The 18,248-nt window shown below is 36.8% G+C and overlaps 1 protein-coding gene across 2 annotated transcripts in view; it reads right to left on the bottom strand.

Moving 5' to 3' along the window:
• Positions 1 to 13,471, bottom strand: part of LOC137389515 (uncharacterized) — a 33,386-nt gene extending 19,915 nt beyond the window's left edge. The window contains exons 1-7 of one of the 2 annotated variants that reach the window (XM_068075542.1): positions 13,402 to 13,471; positions 10,657 to 10,781; positions 9,591 to 9,785; positions 5,973 to 6,807; positions 3,644 to 3,717; positions 3,195 to 3,239; positions 2,666 to 2,806 (exon numbers count right to left, since the gene is read on the bottom strand). In XM_068075542.1, coding sequence (XP_067931643.1) covers positions 2,666 to 2,806; positions 3,195 to 3,239; positions 3,644 to 3,717; positions 5,973 to 6,807; positions 9,591 to 9,785; positions 10,657 to 10,728 — 1,362 coding nt within the window. In that variant the 5' untranslated portion in view covers positions 10,729 to 10,781; positions 13,402 to 13,471. Of the gene's footprint in view, positions 1 to 2,665; positions 2,807 to 3,194; positions 3,240 to 3,643; positions 3,718 to 5,972; positions 6,808 to 9,548; positions 9,786 to 10,656; positions 10,782 to 13,401 lie in introns of both variants that reach the window. The other variant, XM_068075541.1, reaches the window with a different exon arrangement.
• Between the last annotated feature and the right edge of the window lie 4,777 nt (positions 13,472 to 18,248).

Below are 18,248 nucleotides of genomic sequence, written 5' to 3' on the forward strand. Positions count from 1 at the left end.
AGTGGTGTCGTCATGTCTGTCTGTCTGTCAGCTTGGTAGACTGACACTCTAGCAACTGCACCAATCGACCGCCTTTGGGTATTTTTGAATAATTGTGCAGCTACTTATTCTGTTTGGTTTATCGACACTCCTGATGATCTCTCACAGAACACTAGAAACGGGGTACTAGTCCCACGACCAAACACGAGCAAAGCAAGTGTTTGGGAGCTTTGTGAACACATAGATGCATATGTGCACACAACTCCCGAAAAGTTTTCATCAATGGCCATTCACAAACCCTTGTACCGAAATCACATCAAAAAATTTAACCATTTTTCTGTGGAGTCGTTTAAGTATAATAATGATACAAAATACATATAAACCTATTTAAATATGTTACCAAGTTTTTAAAAAGTGTCGACAATATCCTAAAACTTACCTATCTGATCAGATTATACATAACTAGAAAGATTAATTTGGCCTAAAATCGCCATTAATACCTGACAAGCCCTTATAATCAAAATTAAAACCGGCCAACAAAACACCCATAAAGCCGTGCGACAGATAGTAGAACCATAAAGCCATGCGCATTTCACGAGAAAAACGTGCATATTTCACCAGTCTATAGCATTGTCCAATTGCCGAAGGTTTCTGTAATAAACGTAGACCGTTTGATGCATAGACCGATTTACAGGTACAAAAATGTGGTACACAGTTTATCAGCCTATGTTTTTTGTCCAATTTCCGAAGGTTCCATTAAATTATCTAAAACATTAGTCAAATTTCTTTACATCTTATATACAAGCTAGGGCCGAACTACAATGCCCCTTTATGACAAGAACATTTCTTTATTTTGCTCCAGTTTGCAGAAAACTTCTAGACACACGTGAATGCTAATGCTTGCTTTCTGTTACAGATCGTTGTCAAAACCATTCTACATTCAACACAACCAACTTTCAAACTGTGTATATTACACAGCAGCTTGCCATTTTACTTCCAACATTGCATTTCTCCTATTGCAGGGGAGAGATATAAACATATATAACAACCGAGACGGTTGTTATCGCTTTAAAATATCACTTTATTCCAAGCCATAGAGATAAAACTCAACTTTTAGTAGTTAGTAGGCTTCGTTATTACCATCATTGGCAAAATATTTTTTGTCAACGAATTCTCTAAAGTTTTAGTGAAATTTGATTTTTACCAAACATCCGCTTAGCGATGGCCCTTCGAAGGCAAGGAAAAGCGAGGTAACCTTGGCATAAACTTCAAGAAAAATTGGCAAAATTGATCTTGGTTAAAACGCTCAAAAGAAAAAGATGTCTCTTCTTCTGAGCATTTCAACAGCGTTCAAGTTTTGCCAATTTTAATCTGGAAACATCCTGGCAGTCACATCACATGAAACAACAAACAAATCTCAAGTGGTAGGCAAATCTCTATACTTTCTTATAAAAAATTTTTAAACTTTACATTAGAAGCATTTAATTTGCAACAAGCCATTCATGCTTTTGATTTATATTATAGTTTGTATATGTACATGTATCTACTAATAAATACATGGACTTATGACAGTGCTCTGATAACTTAACGTTCTGATAACTCGAACACTTTCACTAGATCCCGTGAAGTTTGAGTTATCTGTGTTTGAGTGTATGATCTTTTCCTTTCATTGTTGCTGTTTGTTGTACATAATAACACCCAGTACATTACAGCTACCATTGTAGCTACCATTACAGTTCTCCTATTGCACTGCAGTGTCATTTGACTGCTAATATTGCATTTCTCAACCAGCAGTACCCTTTCTTTTTTCCATTATCACGTTGGTCGTGGGCTGTATGACAGGAGAATTTCTAGTATATAGAATAGAAATAACCCTATACGCCATTTTATTTCCCAAATGCAGCAAGAGAGCAAACTATCGTTAAAGCTAACTATTAGACTCACAACATTCAAATCGAATTTGAGAACTTGCACCGATTTGACGCTTTACGTCATATGGAATTTTTACGTAATTCTTTGTGAAAATTCTTTATGCTAACTGGAATTTCCATTATAGGAGCGTCTACTATACAAGAAATGTAGAATAGTTCACCATACTGCAATAATCATACCAATTATCTTCTTTACAGAAAATTTTGTGATGAAATGTATCAGTTTTCAGTCTAAAGCATTGATAAACAGTATGACATGCGTACTAGTGCTGTACTCAGTCAACAACTCATACTGAGAAGCAATGCTTTTTCATATATTACACTTCATAGATTACATTTCATAGATTTCACTTCATAGATTACACTTCATAGATTTCACTTCATAGATTACACTTCATAGATTACATTTCATAGATTTCACTTCATAGATTACACTTCATAGATTTCACTTCATAGATTACACTTCATAGATTTAATTTCATAGATTACATTTTATAGACATACATTTCATATTCTTTACTCTATGTACACATGTGTAAAAATTTAACAATGATGCAAAGGAAAACATCGAAACAGTCATTTGTTTCTCATTTAAAAACTTTCAAAAGTTTTCTGTATAGAATGTTTCATAGAAACTTTTGAGTATGTTCCAGACCTGGCAGCATCCCACAGATATATGGAGTAAATAGCTAAGATACAACAAAACTCGAGGAAATGACTATGGAAAGAAAGACGCCTTACGCTGCATATCTTACATCATGAAAGTAGATAACTCCATCAACCGCTTTACAGTACGTCCTTTTCCATGTTTTTAACAATGTGTCTTTATTTTTCCCAACTGGCATCCGCTCTAGATAACCTTCCATATTGATGATGTCATCTCCCTCTACCGTGAACTACAAACAATGCACGGCCAAACTTTCATTTCTGCAACTACCTTTCCCCGCTGCCGGAGCAACCTTTTCCCGCTGCCGGAGCAAGGATATTTATTAATACTTCAGTGTGTATACAAGCTGTTTATCTTTTTCAAAACTACAATACGGTGGAGTTGTTATGGGCTTATCTCAAACCCCTACAGAGCTCACATAGTTTACCAAGTCTAACAATGCGATGAACTACAAGCTCTTCAGAGAAGTGAGTGAATTCTCATACTCGTGATGGCAGCGCTGACTCCGTCAATAGCTATGAGATAATAATCATGTATGCTGGTGGAATAGAGAGCTGTAACCAGAGTCAGGCTAGATTAATGAACTAGATTATTAAATGAATGCATTGTTTACTTACTTCCTCCGCCAACTTTAAGTTGTAAAGTTCTGAGAGAAGCTTCGCCTAAAACAACAAACATTCAACAATCTAAACAAACATCGTAAGGGTAGGTAAAACAATGCCCTCTCCGGATCTTGAATGAACGAAACTAACTCCAAGCCATTAACTATTGATGTATTGAAACGCAGTTTCTTTTAATTAAGTCAGCGTTGAATATTTAGCTGAAAGGTCGGGTACTGTTACAAGCAGAAGAATCTGGTCAAAGATGTGCATACAAGTCATCATGTAAGTAACTAGCCGTCAACCCAGTGATGTCCGAGATCATCAGATCATCAGATTGCCAACAAATGGGTGCTTAAAAGGCTGGTTCTCAGAAATATTACATGCTAAGTAGGAACTGATCATAGCTCAAGGTATGTTTTTTATCCTTGCCATTGGCACAACTCTCATCGGTCACCCCTACTTACCGGACTCCATTTTTTCATGAACACTCGTTCCTCGACTTTCTCCTCTTCATCTGAGAGGTAATCATACACGATATCTGCAAACAGACTAATGGTTAGTTCCGACACTACAGCACTATTAATACCATTTATTTTCTAGCCATATGAGCTCAAACTTTGCACAAACTACCAGGACACAAAATGGTATTATTAACATAGAGCTAAGTTATTTGCAACAAGCTGAGACATGCTAGGTGTTCCTCATGGCTGAGATAAAATTTTTCAAAACATTTCAGGCTCGCATTAAAAAAAGTGGGTAAAAAAAAATTAAGTTTTCACTGCAATCATTAAATACTTTAAGTAATCACATACAGCCTTAAAATAAATGTATCATATAATACTATGTGAAAAAGCTAAACATAAAAACATAAATTATAAACCTATTAACTAAATTAATCAAGTCACAATCATTAAAGAGGTAATTTTATCGATTCTTTATAAGTTCAGCAAGGCGTCAGTCCGGTAGACAGGCGCCGCATACCATACGATAAATTACATTAGATATAACTTAAACTATGGCTACTTAATTGGTATGTTCAAAACTTTGTTTTCAATTTTTATTAGCTTTTTACTTTTATTTACTAAACTGTGATGGTTCAAAAAAATTCAGATGCAGCATGAAGGGAATTATTTCGTCCGTCAAGACAAAAATTTGCTCATACTGCATTTTACATCGGATGTTAAAAGATTGAGTTAAGGGAATCGTAAGTCAAGGTTTGACAGTATAGAGCTTGAACAGCTGGTTACTAATTTGTAATGAGACAGTTTTAGAGAATAAAAACGTAGATATAAGTACAAAAAGTTGAGGATGATTTAAGCGCTTCTCAACTCACTGCTGATTGGGGAACAACTGTGTTGTATTAAATATAGAAACAGCCTCAAACCAAGATATATACTGCGACTCAACTGCCCTCATTGAATAAGACCAAATCCAAAAATTAGACGACTGTCTACAGAAGTAGCCTCCTCATGCAGGGAAAACCGCTTTGGGAAATACATTTCACCGATATTCATCGAAAACCTCTGAAGTCCACGACTTTCTAGTTGGCATTAAAGATTAGCTCTGCCGGCCGTGAGTAATAGAAATATAACCTATACATAGCCCCACATTCAAATTCGATTCACTCATGCAATATTAGACCATGGCTTCCAATTACATAAAGTCATTCCTTCTTCACCAAATATCTAAATTGAAATCTAAATTACCCATTATAAAACATAAAGCGAGTAGAGCACATAAAAGTGGTAAGATATGTGGAGAAACACAAGATATGCCAATTTATCATTTGTTCCAGCTTGAACACTTACTGATGTTACAGCATGACCACAACATATAAATACAGTCACTTACATGTAGTCCAAGACTTTCTTGAATAAATTTTCTAACAAGAGTGTCATTAGCAGACGAGTGTCATTAGCAGACGAGTGTCATTAGCAGACGAGCTTATACAAAGTTTTAGTAGATTTTATCAGAAAGTATCCGTATTTTTCTATCATTTGTGACTGTTGTTGATGTTTGAGGTGATCTGACTGCAAGGATGTTGCAAGATTAAAACCGACAAACTTGATTGCAGTTAAACCACTCAGATCAAGTGAAAGCACGATTATGGCGTCTATAGTCGCAAAGAGATTAACAGAATAGAGAACCGAAAGGCTGCAACTTGAACTCAATCCATTGTTTTTTTGACGCCATCACCCTATTTGCACATGCGCTCGTCCACGAAAAAGCCGCCATCTTTGTAGAAAACGATCGTCATTCTCTTGATTAATAGAATTTTTCGGTGTTGTTTTAATACCAAAATAAAAAATTTGCAAACAAAAGCATTGTTTGCAATAATTAATTGCAGAAGCTTTGTGTTTTTAACAATAAAAGTTGTCCATAAAGATGGCAGACAAAGATAGAATGACGTCACAAAAAAACGAAGGATAGCTGATACCAACTATTGCAATGTTAGCAACTAGTGATGTGATTCAAACACGTATTTTTCTTCCGAGCGTTTTAACCATGATCGAGTTTTGCCAATATTAATATTGAAACATCCTGGCAGTCAGATAACCTCAAACACTAACAACAATTGCAAATGATGGAAAAATGCTGATACTTTCTGATAAAATATACTAAAATTTTGTTTCAGTTCATCATTAATGAAGGCGGGTTAGCAACCAGCCGGCCCTTATTTGTTTTGACGCCTCTTACTGCCCCTATAACTACTAGTCCTTTTGTTTGAAATGCATTTGGTTATCATCTACAAACACAAGCAAAACATCCTAATTTACCAGTAGATATGCTCACCAGGAGGCAGCAGGGTACCGTCTGAGTCTGATGACGCCGAAGTGAAGCCACTCTCGTCGGTCGTGTATGATGTCTTATCAGACGCTGTCTCAGTCTCTCCAAGGTTCACATCATCTATGCTGGTCTCAGGCATACCGAGGTCCAATACAGCTGACACAGCAAGTTGTGGTGATATGACAAGTGAACGAGGAGTGGCGAGGTTGCTAATGTCACTTCTTGGTGATGTGGCTAAACTGGAGAAGGAACGATGTGAAAAAGGAGTCGATGCGTGTATTGCCACTGAATTTAGCTTGCGTTCTCCATACTGCTCAGGTTCATGAAAAGGACTACGATTCGAGTGTCTGTTGCCCGGCAGTGAGTCAGCTGCTGAGGCAGCAACAACCAAATGCGCATATAAGTCAGTTTTCTCAGCATCCTGAACGGAAGCTTGGGATCGCGTGTTGCGCAGAGATGCAGTTCTGACCTTGAGTGTGCGTTTAGGTTTGCCATCTTGAGTGGGTATCCGAGGAGATGTGACGGTCAGGGTGGCCGTAGACTGTTTACGAAAAGGTCCTTTCACTTCAGGTTCAGGTGATGTGAGGACTGGTGATGAGACACCCTTAGAGTGACCTAGAATGATTTCTGCTTTTGTACTTGAGGGTGTGGCCACCTCGTTTTGAGGCCTGGCCTCGGTTGTCGTTTCACTTGATATCTCATTCATTTGGTTCAGTTCTGGCAAAGTAATAGAAGGTGAGACTTCTAAGTGACCATTTCCATAGAGGTCATCATTTCCATAGAGGTAGCTATCCAAAAGGTCTGCATCAGGTTCTTCATCATCATCGTCAGGCTCAGAGCTCTACAAGAAGAAAATGTATCTAAATTAGCCTGTTGTAGGTCTTCAGTCTAACAGAGCCTATCAATATGATAATATATATATACATTCTAGCCGAGCCTATCAATATCATAATACATATATAATGTATATTCAACTAATCGGCCAAGGTCGGCCGAGGCAAAGAATGAATATCAGAAGAATCGAAAGAATTTCAAAGAATGAGTTTTACTACTTGCTAATAAAAATCCTTCAACGTTGTATAATATGGTCAAACCTCTACTTATTATCATCTCAACACAAATTTTCTATTGTGCGATATGAAATTCGTGTAGTTATTTTACTCGACAACGTTAACATTTTTTTGAAACATTGTAGCTTTGTAAGTAGAAGTAAAGCAGCTGGTAAAAATTTATAATAAAATGTGACTACGTTGCATATTTCTATTACTACCTCTGAACATAACTACTTCTGCTCACCTGTCTCTCATGTAGAGTCACTAGGACAGCATATAGCACTATTACTTTATTAATTTAGTCTAACATAAACATTAGATTCTATTCATTTAGTTCTTTAACATAGTTATGTGTTTAATGTTATATGCAATCATCTGCAATATTTATTAAGGAATTTTATCACAGGCTTTGGAATGACTTAAATGAATGACAGCATGTTCTTATGGGAACATTAGGTTCAACATGATTTGTTCCGAGATCTGCTTCGTATGTTAAAAACATTCTAACTTCATAAGCAGAAGGTTGACTGTAAAGCCTGGTTTCTATATGAAAGCGCAATGATCGTGCGCAGCCCAGTGATCGTGCGCAATGCATTTCTTGGGCTGCGATGCAGTGTTTCCATATCGCGCATAGGCGCATGTTTTTCATTGGACAGGGTAGGTAATTTCCTTACTTTTTCGTAGGAGGAACTGATTTCTTCGGAAAAACAGCCCTCCGTTGCGATATTGGGCTGTCATATGAAAACCAGGCTTATTCTTTTGTACGGGAGACCGATTTCTTCGGAAAACCGTCATCCGTTTGAATTGTGGGATAGGTTGAAAAGGTGGAGTGATGTATCGTGGGATACATCATCGCGCGCACCCGTCGCAAGGATCCATTCTGTTGGATCCTTGCGATCAGCGTACGCACGTGGCGCGATCGTCGTGCGTTGACGTTTCCATATCACAGCTGGCCTACACACGGTGTCGTGCGCCTTGTGCTGTCATATGGAAACCAGGCTTAACAAGTAATGGTGAAAAAAGTTCCATTAGTGAAGTAAGCGTAGGTAAAGATAACTTTGTATGAGTCTGAGACACCAACATCATAAAGTAGGCACTCCACAACAGGTGCTTTTACAGTCTGACACTGAAAAGCAGGTACCATCTAAAGCTTAGTGATCAGCTAAAAGAAGAACAGCTGGTTTGATTGTTTCATTCCTTATTCTAAAGTTATGTTTGCCCAAATTTAAGCTATGGCGTAAATCATTACTCCAACAGGAGATAAACAATAATTATATGCCAGAAAATGGAAATAATTTACTGCGGTAATTACCAGTTTTAATCAATTTACTAACAGGTCACCAGAGCATGACAAGTCTATAAGGTCACGCACATGACTCCAGCAGAGTGAGCCTCACTACAGGCTATGTTCAGTCTGCAGGCATCTAGTATTAATATCTAATACTTGAACACTCTGGAAGCAGTGCCGAACATACACATCTACTCCAGGTATAAATGTTGTTCGTATCATCAGTGTCCGAGACTGACTAATGCATACCTAGTCATCTCATTACGATTGAAGCATGACATGTGATGGGTGTATGATGACAGAGGCTTTCAACAAGACACTAGGGTCGTGTTACTATGCGCCTAGCGTCATAACCAGTACAAACTACATACAAATATTTAACATTAGTAATGATAAAAGGCATTAACCTGGTGCATTATCCCGAGACAGCACTATTTATAGTAGATAAGCAGGACAAACTTGCTATTTTGATTGCTGAATATAACAAACAGCCTCTCTTGCTTTAAGCTGATATTTATTTCTGCCTTAGCAATTCACACCTGCGGCTCGTGCCATATGGCATCTCACGACACCTACTGAAGTCTCATAACTAGCAATATTGACACTCACGTCTACCAATAATGACACCTCACAGCTACCAATAATGACACTTCATAGCTACCAATAATGACACCTGACAGCTACCAATAATGAGACCTGACAGCTACCAATAATGACACTTCATAACTGCCAACAATGACACTTCATAACTGTCAACAATGACACCTCACAGCTACCAATAATGACACCTCACAGCTACCACTAATGACACATCACAACTATCAATAATGATACCTCACAGCTACCAATAATGACACCTACAGCTACCAACAATGTCATGTCGCAACAACTATCGAAAAGATTTCGTAACTATCGCCAATGATGTTTCAAAACTGCCAACAATGATCTCTAACAACTACACACACGAATGATGTCTGCCAACAACCACAATAACATTTCACGATTAGGCCTACTACTAAAAACATCTAGCAGCTCCTATCTAGGGCCTATTTTATTGCTATAAGTCAGCACTCAAGGACTCATGATCAAAAAGACTCCCTTTGATTTTTGATTTGATTTTTAAGTTTTGACACAGCAATGGGTATATATCTTTAGAAACAAAGGAGAACCCCCAGAGACCATCACCATCTAGTCATGGCACAACCTTGACTACTTCTCAGGAAACGAATTTATCCAACTTACCATCCTAAAACAATGCATGTTACGAGCCGCGAGCAAACTTACCATCCTAAAACAATGCATGTTACGAGACACAAGCAACGCAAGCACTTGCTGAGACTTGACCAGCTCAGCTGAAAGTCTTTGAAAAAGGGTGGAGGTCTGGTCTGGCACTTGAGCAATTCTCGTTGATAGGAGGTCAAACTTAGCTTGTTCTTTGTCCATCGCATCCTGAAGCTCTGAGATGACATCAAGGACGCCCTGATCAGAACAAGAATAGATTTGCTAGGACAATAGAGAACTAGGAAAAAGATAACATAGTCTACGGAAAGGAGTTATGAAGCGACTAGAGCGGTATAGCTATTTGGCGTACAACAATTGCCAGTAAATCAATTGACTGACTCTTTTGTACATCAATTTCAAGCGTTGGCTCGTTTATTGTAACTGGCCAAATTAAGCAGACGACTTGTTACATCACTAGAAGGAGGACTTGAGCATAAATCGATGCTAATTATCAGCTGAGAGGGTTCATGGGTGAGCTGTGAATGACACACTTTGATATAATGCAATTAGCTGCAGTATTCATGATGACAAGGAGGCTTGGCAGAGAACCTAGTAAAACCTATGCAGTAAGAAAAAGAATTTACCAGCATTTTAATAGTATGCTAGTGTAAGTTTATTTTTATTGAAAACTTGGCCTTCAACTACCAGATTTATTGCACGTTTGTTAATTATCTTCGGATCTCCAATAACACTAATACAAATATATATAGATGAATATAGAAAGTGGATTATTAAGAGTTGACTCTAAATATGAAAGATGACGTACGCATTCAGGTAGAGATCAATGTGGTCTTAAAGCGAGGAGCAAAAGCTGAGGCGTTGATCTCTCATATAAGACACCAACTTGGAAATATTTATAGACCCAGTCAGCACAATCAAGATATATAAATATATCAATTCATTACAGTATGGAGGTCAATAGGAGAGCAACTATTATTATTATGATTATATCTAACGGAAAAATTGCAGATATACGAGATGCTGACAATCAAAGTGAGACATGACTTTAAATAAAGTCAGCTTCTAGCAGAACTCACCGAGAATGACCTGATTTTTACCCTGTCATTACCTGGATGTCCATGAGAGAGATGAGTCTCTCAAACTCCTCATCAGAGCACCTGAGCAGGACCTTCAGACTCATACCGGGGATGAGCGATTACATCACACAGTAGTAGTAACCAGATGCCCTGACACCTGATCAACATGAAATAAGAGTGCGCCAATGACAAGTCTATAGCCTGGCAGAAGCAAACAAAAATGAGGCGCAGCTTAATAGGAAAGGAACCGCAGCGCTGACAGAGTAAGGGAATTAAAGGGAAATAAAGGAATTCTCTGCAAATAAAGCGAGCTTAATCCTATTTTTACTCGTCAAGTGAATAGCTGTTTGTTCAGGTGGATAAAAAAGCCAAAATGTGTTGAGATATGAAAATACATGTATTGCAGTCAATAAAATGCATGCAGTGATCAAAAATTGTACAAGGGTGTATAGTTGTCATGGAATGTACAATAGTCTTAGAATATACAGCAATTGGAATGTACTATAGCTACAATCTGCATAGTAGTAGTCAATGACTGTATAGTTGTAATGGAGGGTACAAAGCTCCAACAATGTACAGTAATCATTGAGTGTACAGCAGATACAAGTTGTATAATAATCAATCAGTGTATAGATGTGAAGGAGTGTACAAAGTCCTACAATGCACAATAATCAAGAAGTGTACAGTAGCGAAGAGCTGTATGGTAGTCATGAGTGTGTAGTTCTAACGGATTGTACAACGTCCTAGACCGTACGATAATCATCGTTTGTACAGTAGCTACAAGCTGTATAGTAATCTATGAGTGTCTAGATGTGAAGGAGTGTACTATAACACAGTAGTCAGAGTACTTACAGTAAATAACAGCATGAAGTAGCTCAGAGGTAAATCAAATAAAGTGTAAGCTGGTAGGTACATTCAGAGTAGAAGGTGTCAAATAAGCGGTGTAATGTTAAGTGGTAACTAAATTTGCAAATTAAATCACTGTATACTTACTAATCCTATTCAATACATAAATATAGCATATGCACAGTAAGCTCCATAGACCTATTAACTATTAGTATAGTTAATAGGTCCTATAGTTACTATAGACCTATTAACTATTAGTATAGTTAATAGGTCTATAGTAAGCTCTTTCCAATCACGGACTAGGGTACCCTGGCCAGCGTGAAATAGACAAAGAGAAGAAAAAACTATTAGCTAAACATACAGCGTTGCCATGCAATAACTTCTCCATAGAGGGAAGATTCAATCCTTCTATTCATCATTGACATTGACAAAGAAGATTAATTTGTAAACATCGGGAGTAAAAGCAAAATCAACCGCCATACAAAGCATTAAATAAATGAGTGATTGATAGCTGTGAGCCAAAGGTATTGTGAGTCCTTTGACCATTGACAATGCATTGTCATTCCGTCTCATTAGTTTGTTACAATGGCTAAGAGAGACGGTTGGAACGCTGGCCGGAACCTGCACTTGTTGGCCACTGATCAGTCGTAACAGTGAATGACTTTGATACCATGTTCTTGTGACCTTCGCTACACTATAGCAATTTGCTACACTATAGCAACTATATAGTTCACATATTGTATTAACAGTGAGACAAACGGAGCACAGAGTACAAAATGATAGACGTGCTAAAAAGTTCAGAGGCGTTTGTAAGTTTGGTGTGTAATGACAATGTGTGTATGATTGATGGAGAGAATATGTGCATGCTGTAGACAGGCTCGTGTTATACATGTAATCAAAGAACACCACGGGTTGTAATGGTATCCCTGTGCTCTATGACTACTTGTTACTGCACAGCAATGCAGATCATTCCTCTTGATAGCATATTCTACTAGCAACAGTATGTAATGACATGATGCAGCTGCAGCAAATAGCTCGGTGCACGTAACTGATCTTCATTGAAGAACTATCAAGGTGATAGTGATAGTACTTCGGTAGTTATGTTAATAAACCTTTTGCAAAATTAAACAGCATATTATAAAACAGTTCATAGCAATAAATATTACAAAGCTAAGTTTTTAGTAACCAAAGGAACGATGACAACATACATTTAGATGTTCAATATCGAGATGAGACATTTCAATTTTAGCAGCTTATGATAAAGATTATTATAAGTAGCAATAAACAGTAATTATCACATGTTAGTTATCATTTGTATGGCGTTTTAAATAAGATCACGACAAACAACCCCCCCCCCCCCGTGTATAGGAATAACGTTTTTTCTTCAGATATACTTGTCATATAGCCTACTTCACATACTTAGCAACTGTATCGTCAAGCCAACAAATACGCAATCTACTAATGTATATGCTTTAAGCTAAAACAAAATAAAACAAGCACAATTTTCTTTTATAAAAGTCATAACCCCATTGTTTGTAAGTATGGCAAGCAGTCGTTGAAAATTGACACGTTGTCGGAATTTGTTTTACTGACATTTATTTGACTATCAGCGCCACATTGAGTAAAATAATTATTCAAAAACAATTATGCAACAATCTATTGCACTTTGTAGTGCAATAGCAAGTATATTAACATCTCATTTAAAAAAAGAATGCGATAAGCGTTATGTTATATTAGATTTCTTTTGCCCGATTTCGGGATTTACGGGTTCTTAAAACACCTAGACCTAGACCTAGATTTAAATAACAGAGGCCAATTAACCTGCTGTTTATTGAATCTTTTCAATTAACATAGAATAGCAAATTAAATAATATGCCAGTAATAACAGTTGTACATGTAGGTATCAACCCAATAGTGTGTATGATACTTACTTTCAATACGCAGCACGCGTAAAAATAAGCGTTTAATTGCTTCCTAGCTACCTCTCGAACCACCTTCAAGCCGTGCGCCGAAACAAAATGAAACCTCTTGACGATAGGAAACTAGCAGTTCTATAAAATATTATTGGCTAGCACATACGATATCTGATTGGTTTAAAAGTTAACGTTTTTTTCTAGTCAGTTTCTCGTCGATTCATTGGTTACTTAACTCCCAATAGCCATATCATTGGACGCGCAATGTCAACTAAATGAGAATGAGTCTGCTATTGTTTGGCCACAGAAACACTGGCAACACTGGCCAAATAATAATGATCGGTCTTTAATAGCTTGTTTGCTGTTTGCAATTTGTTTTAGCGTTTCTAGTAGAAGCTTTCTACAACAACTTCGTAATGTAAGACTTTTAATGTGTTTGTCTTTATTACAAATCAACTTAAAAGCAATCGTGGTTTACCTGAGTTGAGTGCATTTTAAAAGGCCTAAGCATGCATAACTCCATAGTACTCTTTGCATTAAGTAAAGTAAGAGAGTTTGTAAGAATTGTTGTTTGTCATTATTTATTAATGCAAACGTTGTTTTAAAAGATAAGATTGTAAACTTCTCATGTATTTTAATTGTTTATATAATATCATTTTCATTTTAGCGATGTTTAAAACCACTAAAACATATCAGGGTTTGGTGAACCCTGAGAAAATGGGCTCAAATACAATCGTTGTTTCAAATCGAACCTTTTAAACTGATTTGACTAAATCAAACTTATCACTTTTTTGATGTGCACAATCCAAATCCCAAATCATGAAATAATAAGTTGGAAATATTTGACAAATCATTTATTACAGAAACATCATCATTAGTTTCCACTTTTTTATTAATTGATTGAACAATAATATGTAGGTGTATTTATAGATTTCTTATATTATGATTAATAAATTATGCAGTTGTAAATTAAAACTAATAAAAACAATTATAAGGAGGATTGTGAGGGCAGATGAAGAGTAAGGAGGGCGGGTGAGGAATAAGGAGGTCAGGTAAGGAGCAAGAAGTTGAGGAGTAAGGAAGGCAGGTGAGAAGTAAGAAGGGCAGGTGATGAGTAAAGAGGGTGGATAAGAAGTGAGGAGGACAGATGAGGAGTAAGGAGGCCACAGGTGAGGAGTGAGGAGGGCAAATGACGGAAAAAGTAGAGGAATTATTCTTCTACTTCCTCAAACTTCCATCGCATCTTCTTACATGCCCAGTTTACTCACATCCCTAAATACTTGTATCTATTCAGCTGTTGAAGGGCTGCCTGTCTGTGCTCATCAACAAATATGTATACATCTACATCAAACATCTTACATTGCATCGCATTGAGATGGGATAAAAAGCATTGTATTATTCGGTTGCAAGCATGAAAAGTAGGCATACGCTTATGCAAGGAATATATTGAAAGTTAAAACACATGTCTTTATTCAAAGATATGTCTATTTGTTTTGAAACATAGGGAGGATGACATTAGAGTGGGTGCGAGTGCTTTAAAATTATGCAAACTCTGCAAAATTACCCAGAGGTCAACAGCTTTTTAATTTTTTCACGACATACCACAGTAATGGCTTCAAGTACAAATTTTATTTATATTTTTGTTTCTATAATGATTGTGCTCACACAATTGATATCATCTATCATTTCTATGAGTTATAATAATGCAATAAAGTTCTAAGTTTATCACTATGAATGTGTTACAATATATGTATCATTTTTGTTCTAAGTTCACATATTGGCACAGGCAAAAAAACTCATTACCACACTGTTATACAAAGTGGCAAATAAACTATTACCTATATATATCATATAGCGTATCATGCAAACAAAAACTCAAGTGTAACTATAGTAGTATCAAAGAGTTCTCTCTTCTAGAGACTACAAAACTCTTCTTTGCTGATTATATTCGACTTATAAGTACTACAACAGTACTCCATATTGTGGGAAATTCTTTAAACTAAGCAGTTCATTAAACCTAAGATATACATGTATATGTTAATCATTACTAGTGTAAATTAGTGGCTAAAGCTGAGGTTAAGTCATCCATGATTATTCAGCTACTAGCATGCAGCTTTGTAATTATTATGCAAATCATTCAAACCACTCTGAGTCATATCATTCTGCCTACGCATAGATTCTCATGAACCTAAAGTTCGAAATTCCCAATGACTTGCTTGAGATTAGCTGTTTATTTGTCATTAAATGAAATAGTTTGCTATTGTTCTTCCTATAGCTTGTTATGGAACTTATATAATTAATATTTCTTCAATTGAGCACTACCATGCTGTAAACGTAATTATTTGACATAGGTCACTCTCTATAATGATTGATCACCAAAGTTTAAAATGAAGATTACGTACTGATGATATTCTCTAAGGCTATGAGCCTACTGCTGTAATCGACGTAACATTTCAATTGTGGCGAGTTTTTCATTTTTAAAATCTGTATCGAGGTTACAGACAATCACACGTGACTTGTTAGCTTGTTACATGCACTGAAGGGTACAATGGCAAACTTCATTAGAAAAGCACTGACCATCATGTTTGTAGTTTCTGAAAAGCTTTGAGTTCATTAAATGTTTCTGTGCTAGCCCATCGTACAGCACAAAGGTGATGATTAGCTGGCCTTTATCTTGTGTACACTTTTTGTAATGTAATAGAACAACATTGTAAAACTTAACTGCCTCACAACTGACAATTGATTTTATTGAGGAGTGTCCATGTCTATAATTGTGGTCTAGTTGGACACAGGCTCATTGATTTATCAGCATTTCTCACATATCTACAGGCTGCAGTAGGTTGCATAATCCAACTCATTGTGCCTCAATAATTGACAATAAAGATTCTCTACAGCCCATTTATTGTTGCCCATCTACTCAATAAATAGAGGTGGACCTAAAAGCCTGCCGACTGAGGAGAATAACAACCACTGTTTTATATTTGGATATATAACAAACAATCATTTTATTCTTTACATATTTTTTATTTTATGTACTAATGACATAAACTATTATTACTTTTATTATTAATTATTTTAGTAGTAGCACAAGCCGAAACATATCTAAATGTTGAACTCAGAGAAGAGCATATAAATTTGGATTGGCCATGAGTACATCTACATGCATGCTGGTTGTTTTCACCTCAGAGTTCTAGTCTCTCCTGCTATGCATAGTCTGATGACGGTTCCGCTCTAAAAATACTTCCCTCAACTTGAGCACAGCTGAGCCTTTGTCCCACAGTAGAACACTGACATGGGCTGCCTTGAAGTTGTTTTAGGCTCAGTCTGATCAGTTCTCGACTCAAACTATTGATCAGTGGCCATGACCTTAACAACCCTAAAACTAGCAGTGCCGTAACACTAACAACGTACTTTGTTTTGCAGCCAGTCAATAGAAATACTCAAACGAGCTAAAGTCTATTACCAGTCAAATGTGTCTATGATGTGTCTAGCTCTTACGAAAGTCATTACAATAAAAGGCATTTGTGCCACGGTAATTGTGGTTGTTCTATGAATACCGATGTTACATGTTTCACTTATTCTCATTCATACCTGATCTTCATGTTATTGTGATTATGCATGTTAAGTATCTTTGTATATTACATAACTAAGTAGTTAGGAGAGAGCTATCAATTCTTTCACCGCATTAAATTTTTTGTGCAACCAGTTTTGACAATCGTTAATAAAAACTTAATTAATTTCTCACATGCGTGTGTTTATTCAATTTTCACACACTCACACAGCATGCATATGGGTCTCACACACTCACACAGCACACATATGGGACTCACACAGCACACATATGGGACTCACACAGCACACATATGGGACTCACACAACACACATATAGGACTCACACAACACACATATGGGACTCACACAACACACATATGGGACTCACACAACACACATATGGGACTCACACAACACACATATGGGACTCACACAACACACATATGGGACTCACACAGCACACATATGGGACTTACACACTCACACAGCACACATATGGGACTCACACAGCACACATATGAGACTCACACAGCACACATATGGGACTTACACACTCACACAGCACACATATGGGACTCACACAGCACACATATGGGACTCACGCAGCACACATATAGGCCTCACACACTCACACAGCACACGTATGGGCCTCACACAGCACACATATGGGCCCCAACTAAGACTCCTTTTAACCTAACCTATGATAGCATTAGCAATGTACTTAGTGGATTGTATGGCCTTGATATTGCTATCCTTATGTTCACAGAAATTATTCCATAGAATAACTATAGCTTTTTTATACATGTTTTTAAAGATGTTTTAAATTATAGGAGCAAAGAAGCTCTAGTTTTGCTACTAAAGTTTTTGCTACCCTAACGTGTCTTATTGTAAAATTTTGCCAACAGGAGTTGCAATTTACCATACAGGTGTTTGTTTTTTAGTCATTGTTAAAGTCATGAAAATGACAGCATTTCATCAGAAAATGAACAAATTAGTTTGTGCAGCACTTTAGTGCTTCTCTTTCTTTTGTTGATGAGCTATTGCATTGCTCTGCTAATACTGTAAAATTTCTCATCGGAAGTTAAAAATTAAATTTCCTATCTCCGCCATTAGATAAAAGCAGAAAGAAACAAGATTCCTAGCTCAGGAGATATTGAAACTCTGGTTTCAACTAAAGAAGTAGGATAATAATATTGACTGATAACTTGTTAAAAGTATATTGCCAAAAATTAGAAGATTGTGACTATTTATGTTGAATCAACTAATTAAAATCTTAACCTGTCGATTCAAAAATTGTTTGAGTCAAAATTTTG

The sequence above is a fragment of the Watersipora subatra genome, chromosome 3 (assembly GCF_963576615.1).
Source record: "Watersipora subatra chromosome 3, tzWatSuba1.1, whole genome shotgun sequence".
Taxonomy (NCBI): Eukaryota; Metazoa; Bryozoa; class Gymnolaemata; order Cheilostomatida; family Watersiporidae; genus Watersipora; species Watersipora subatra.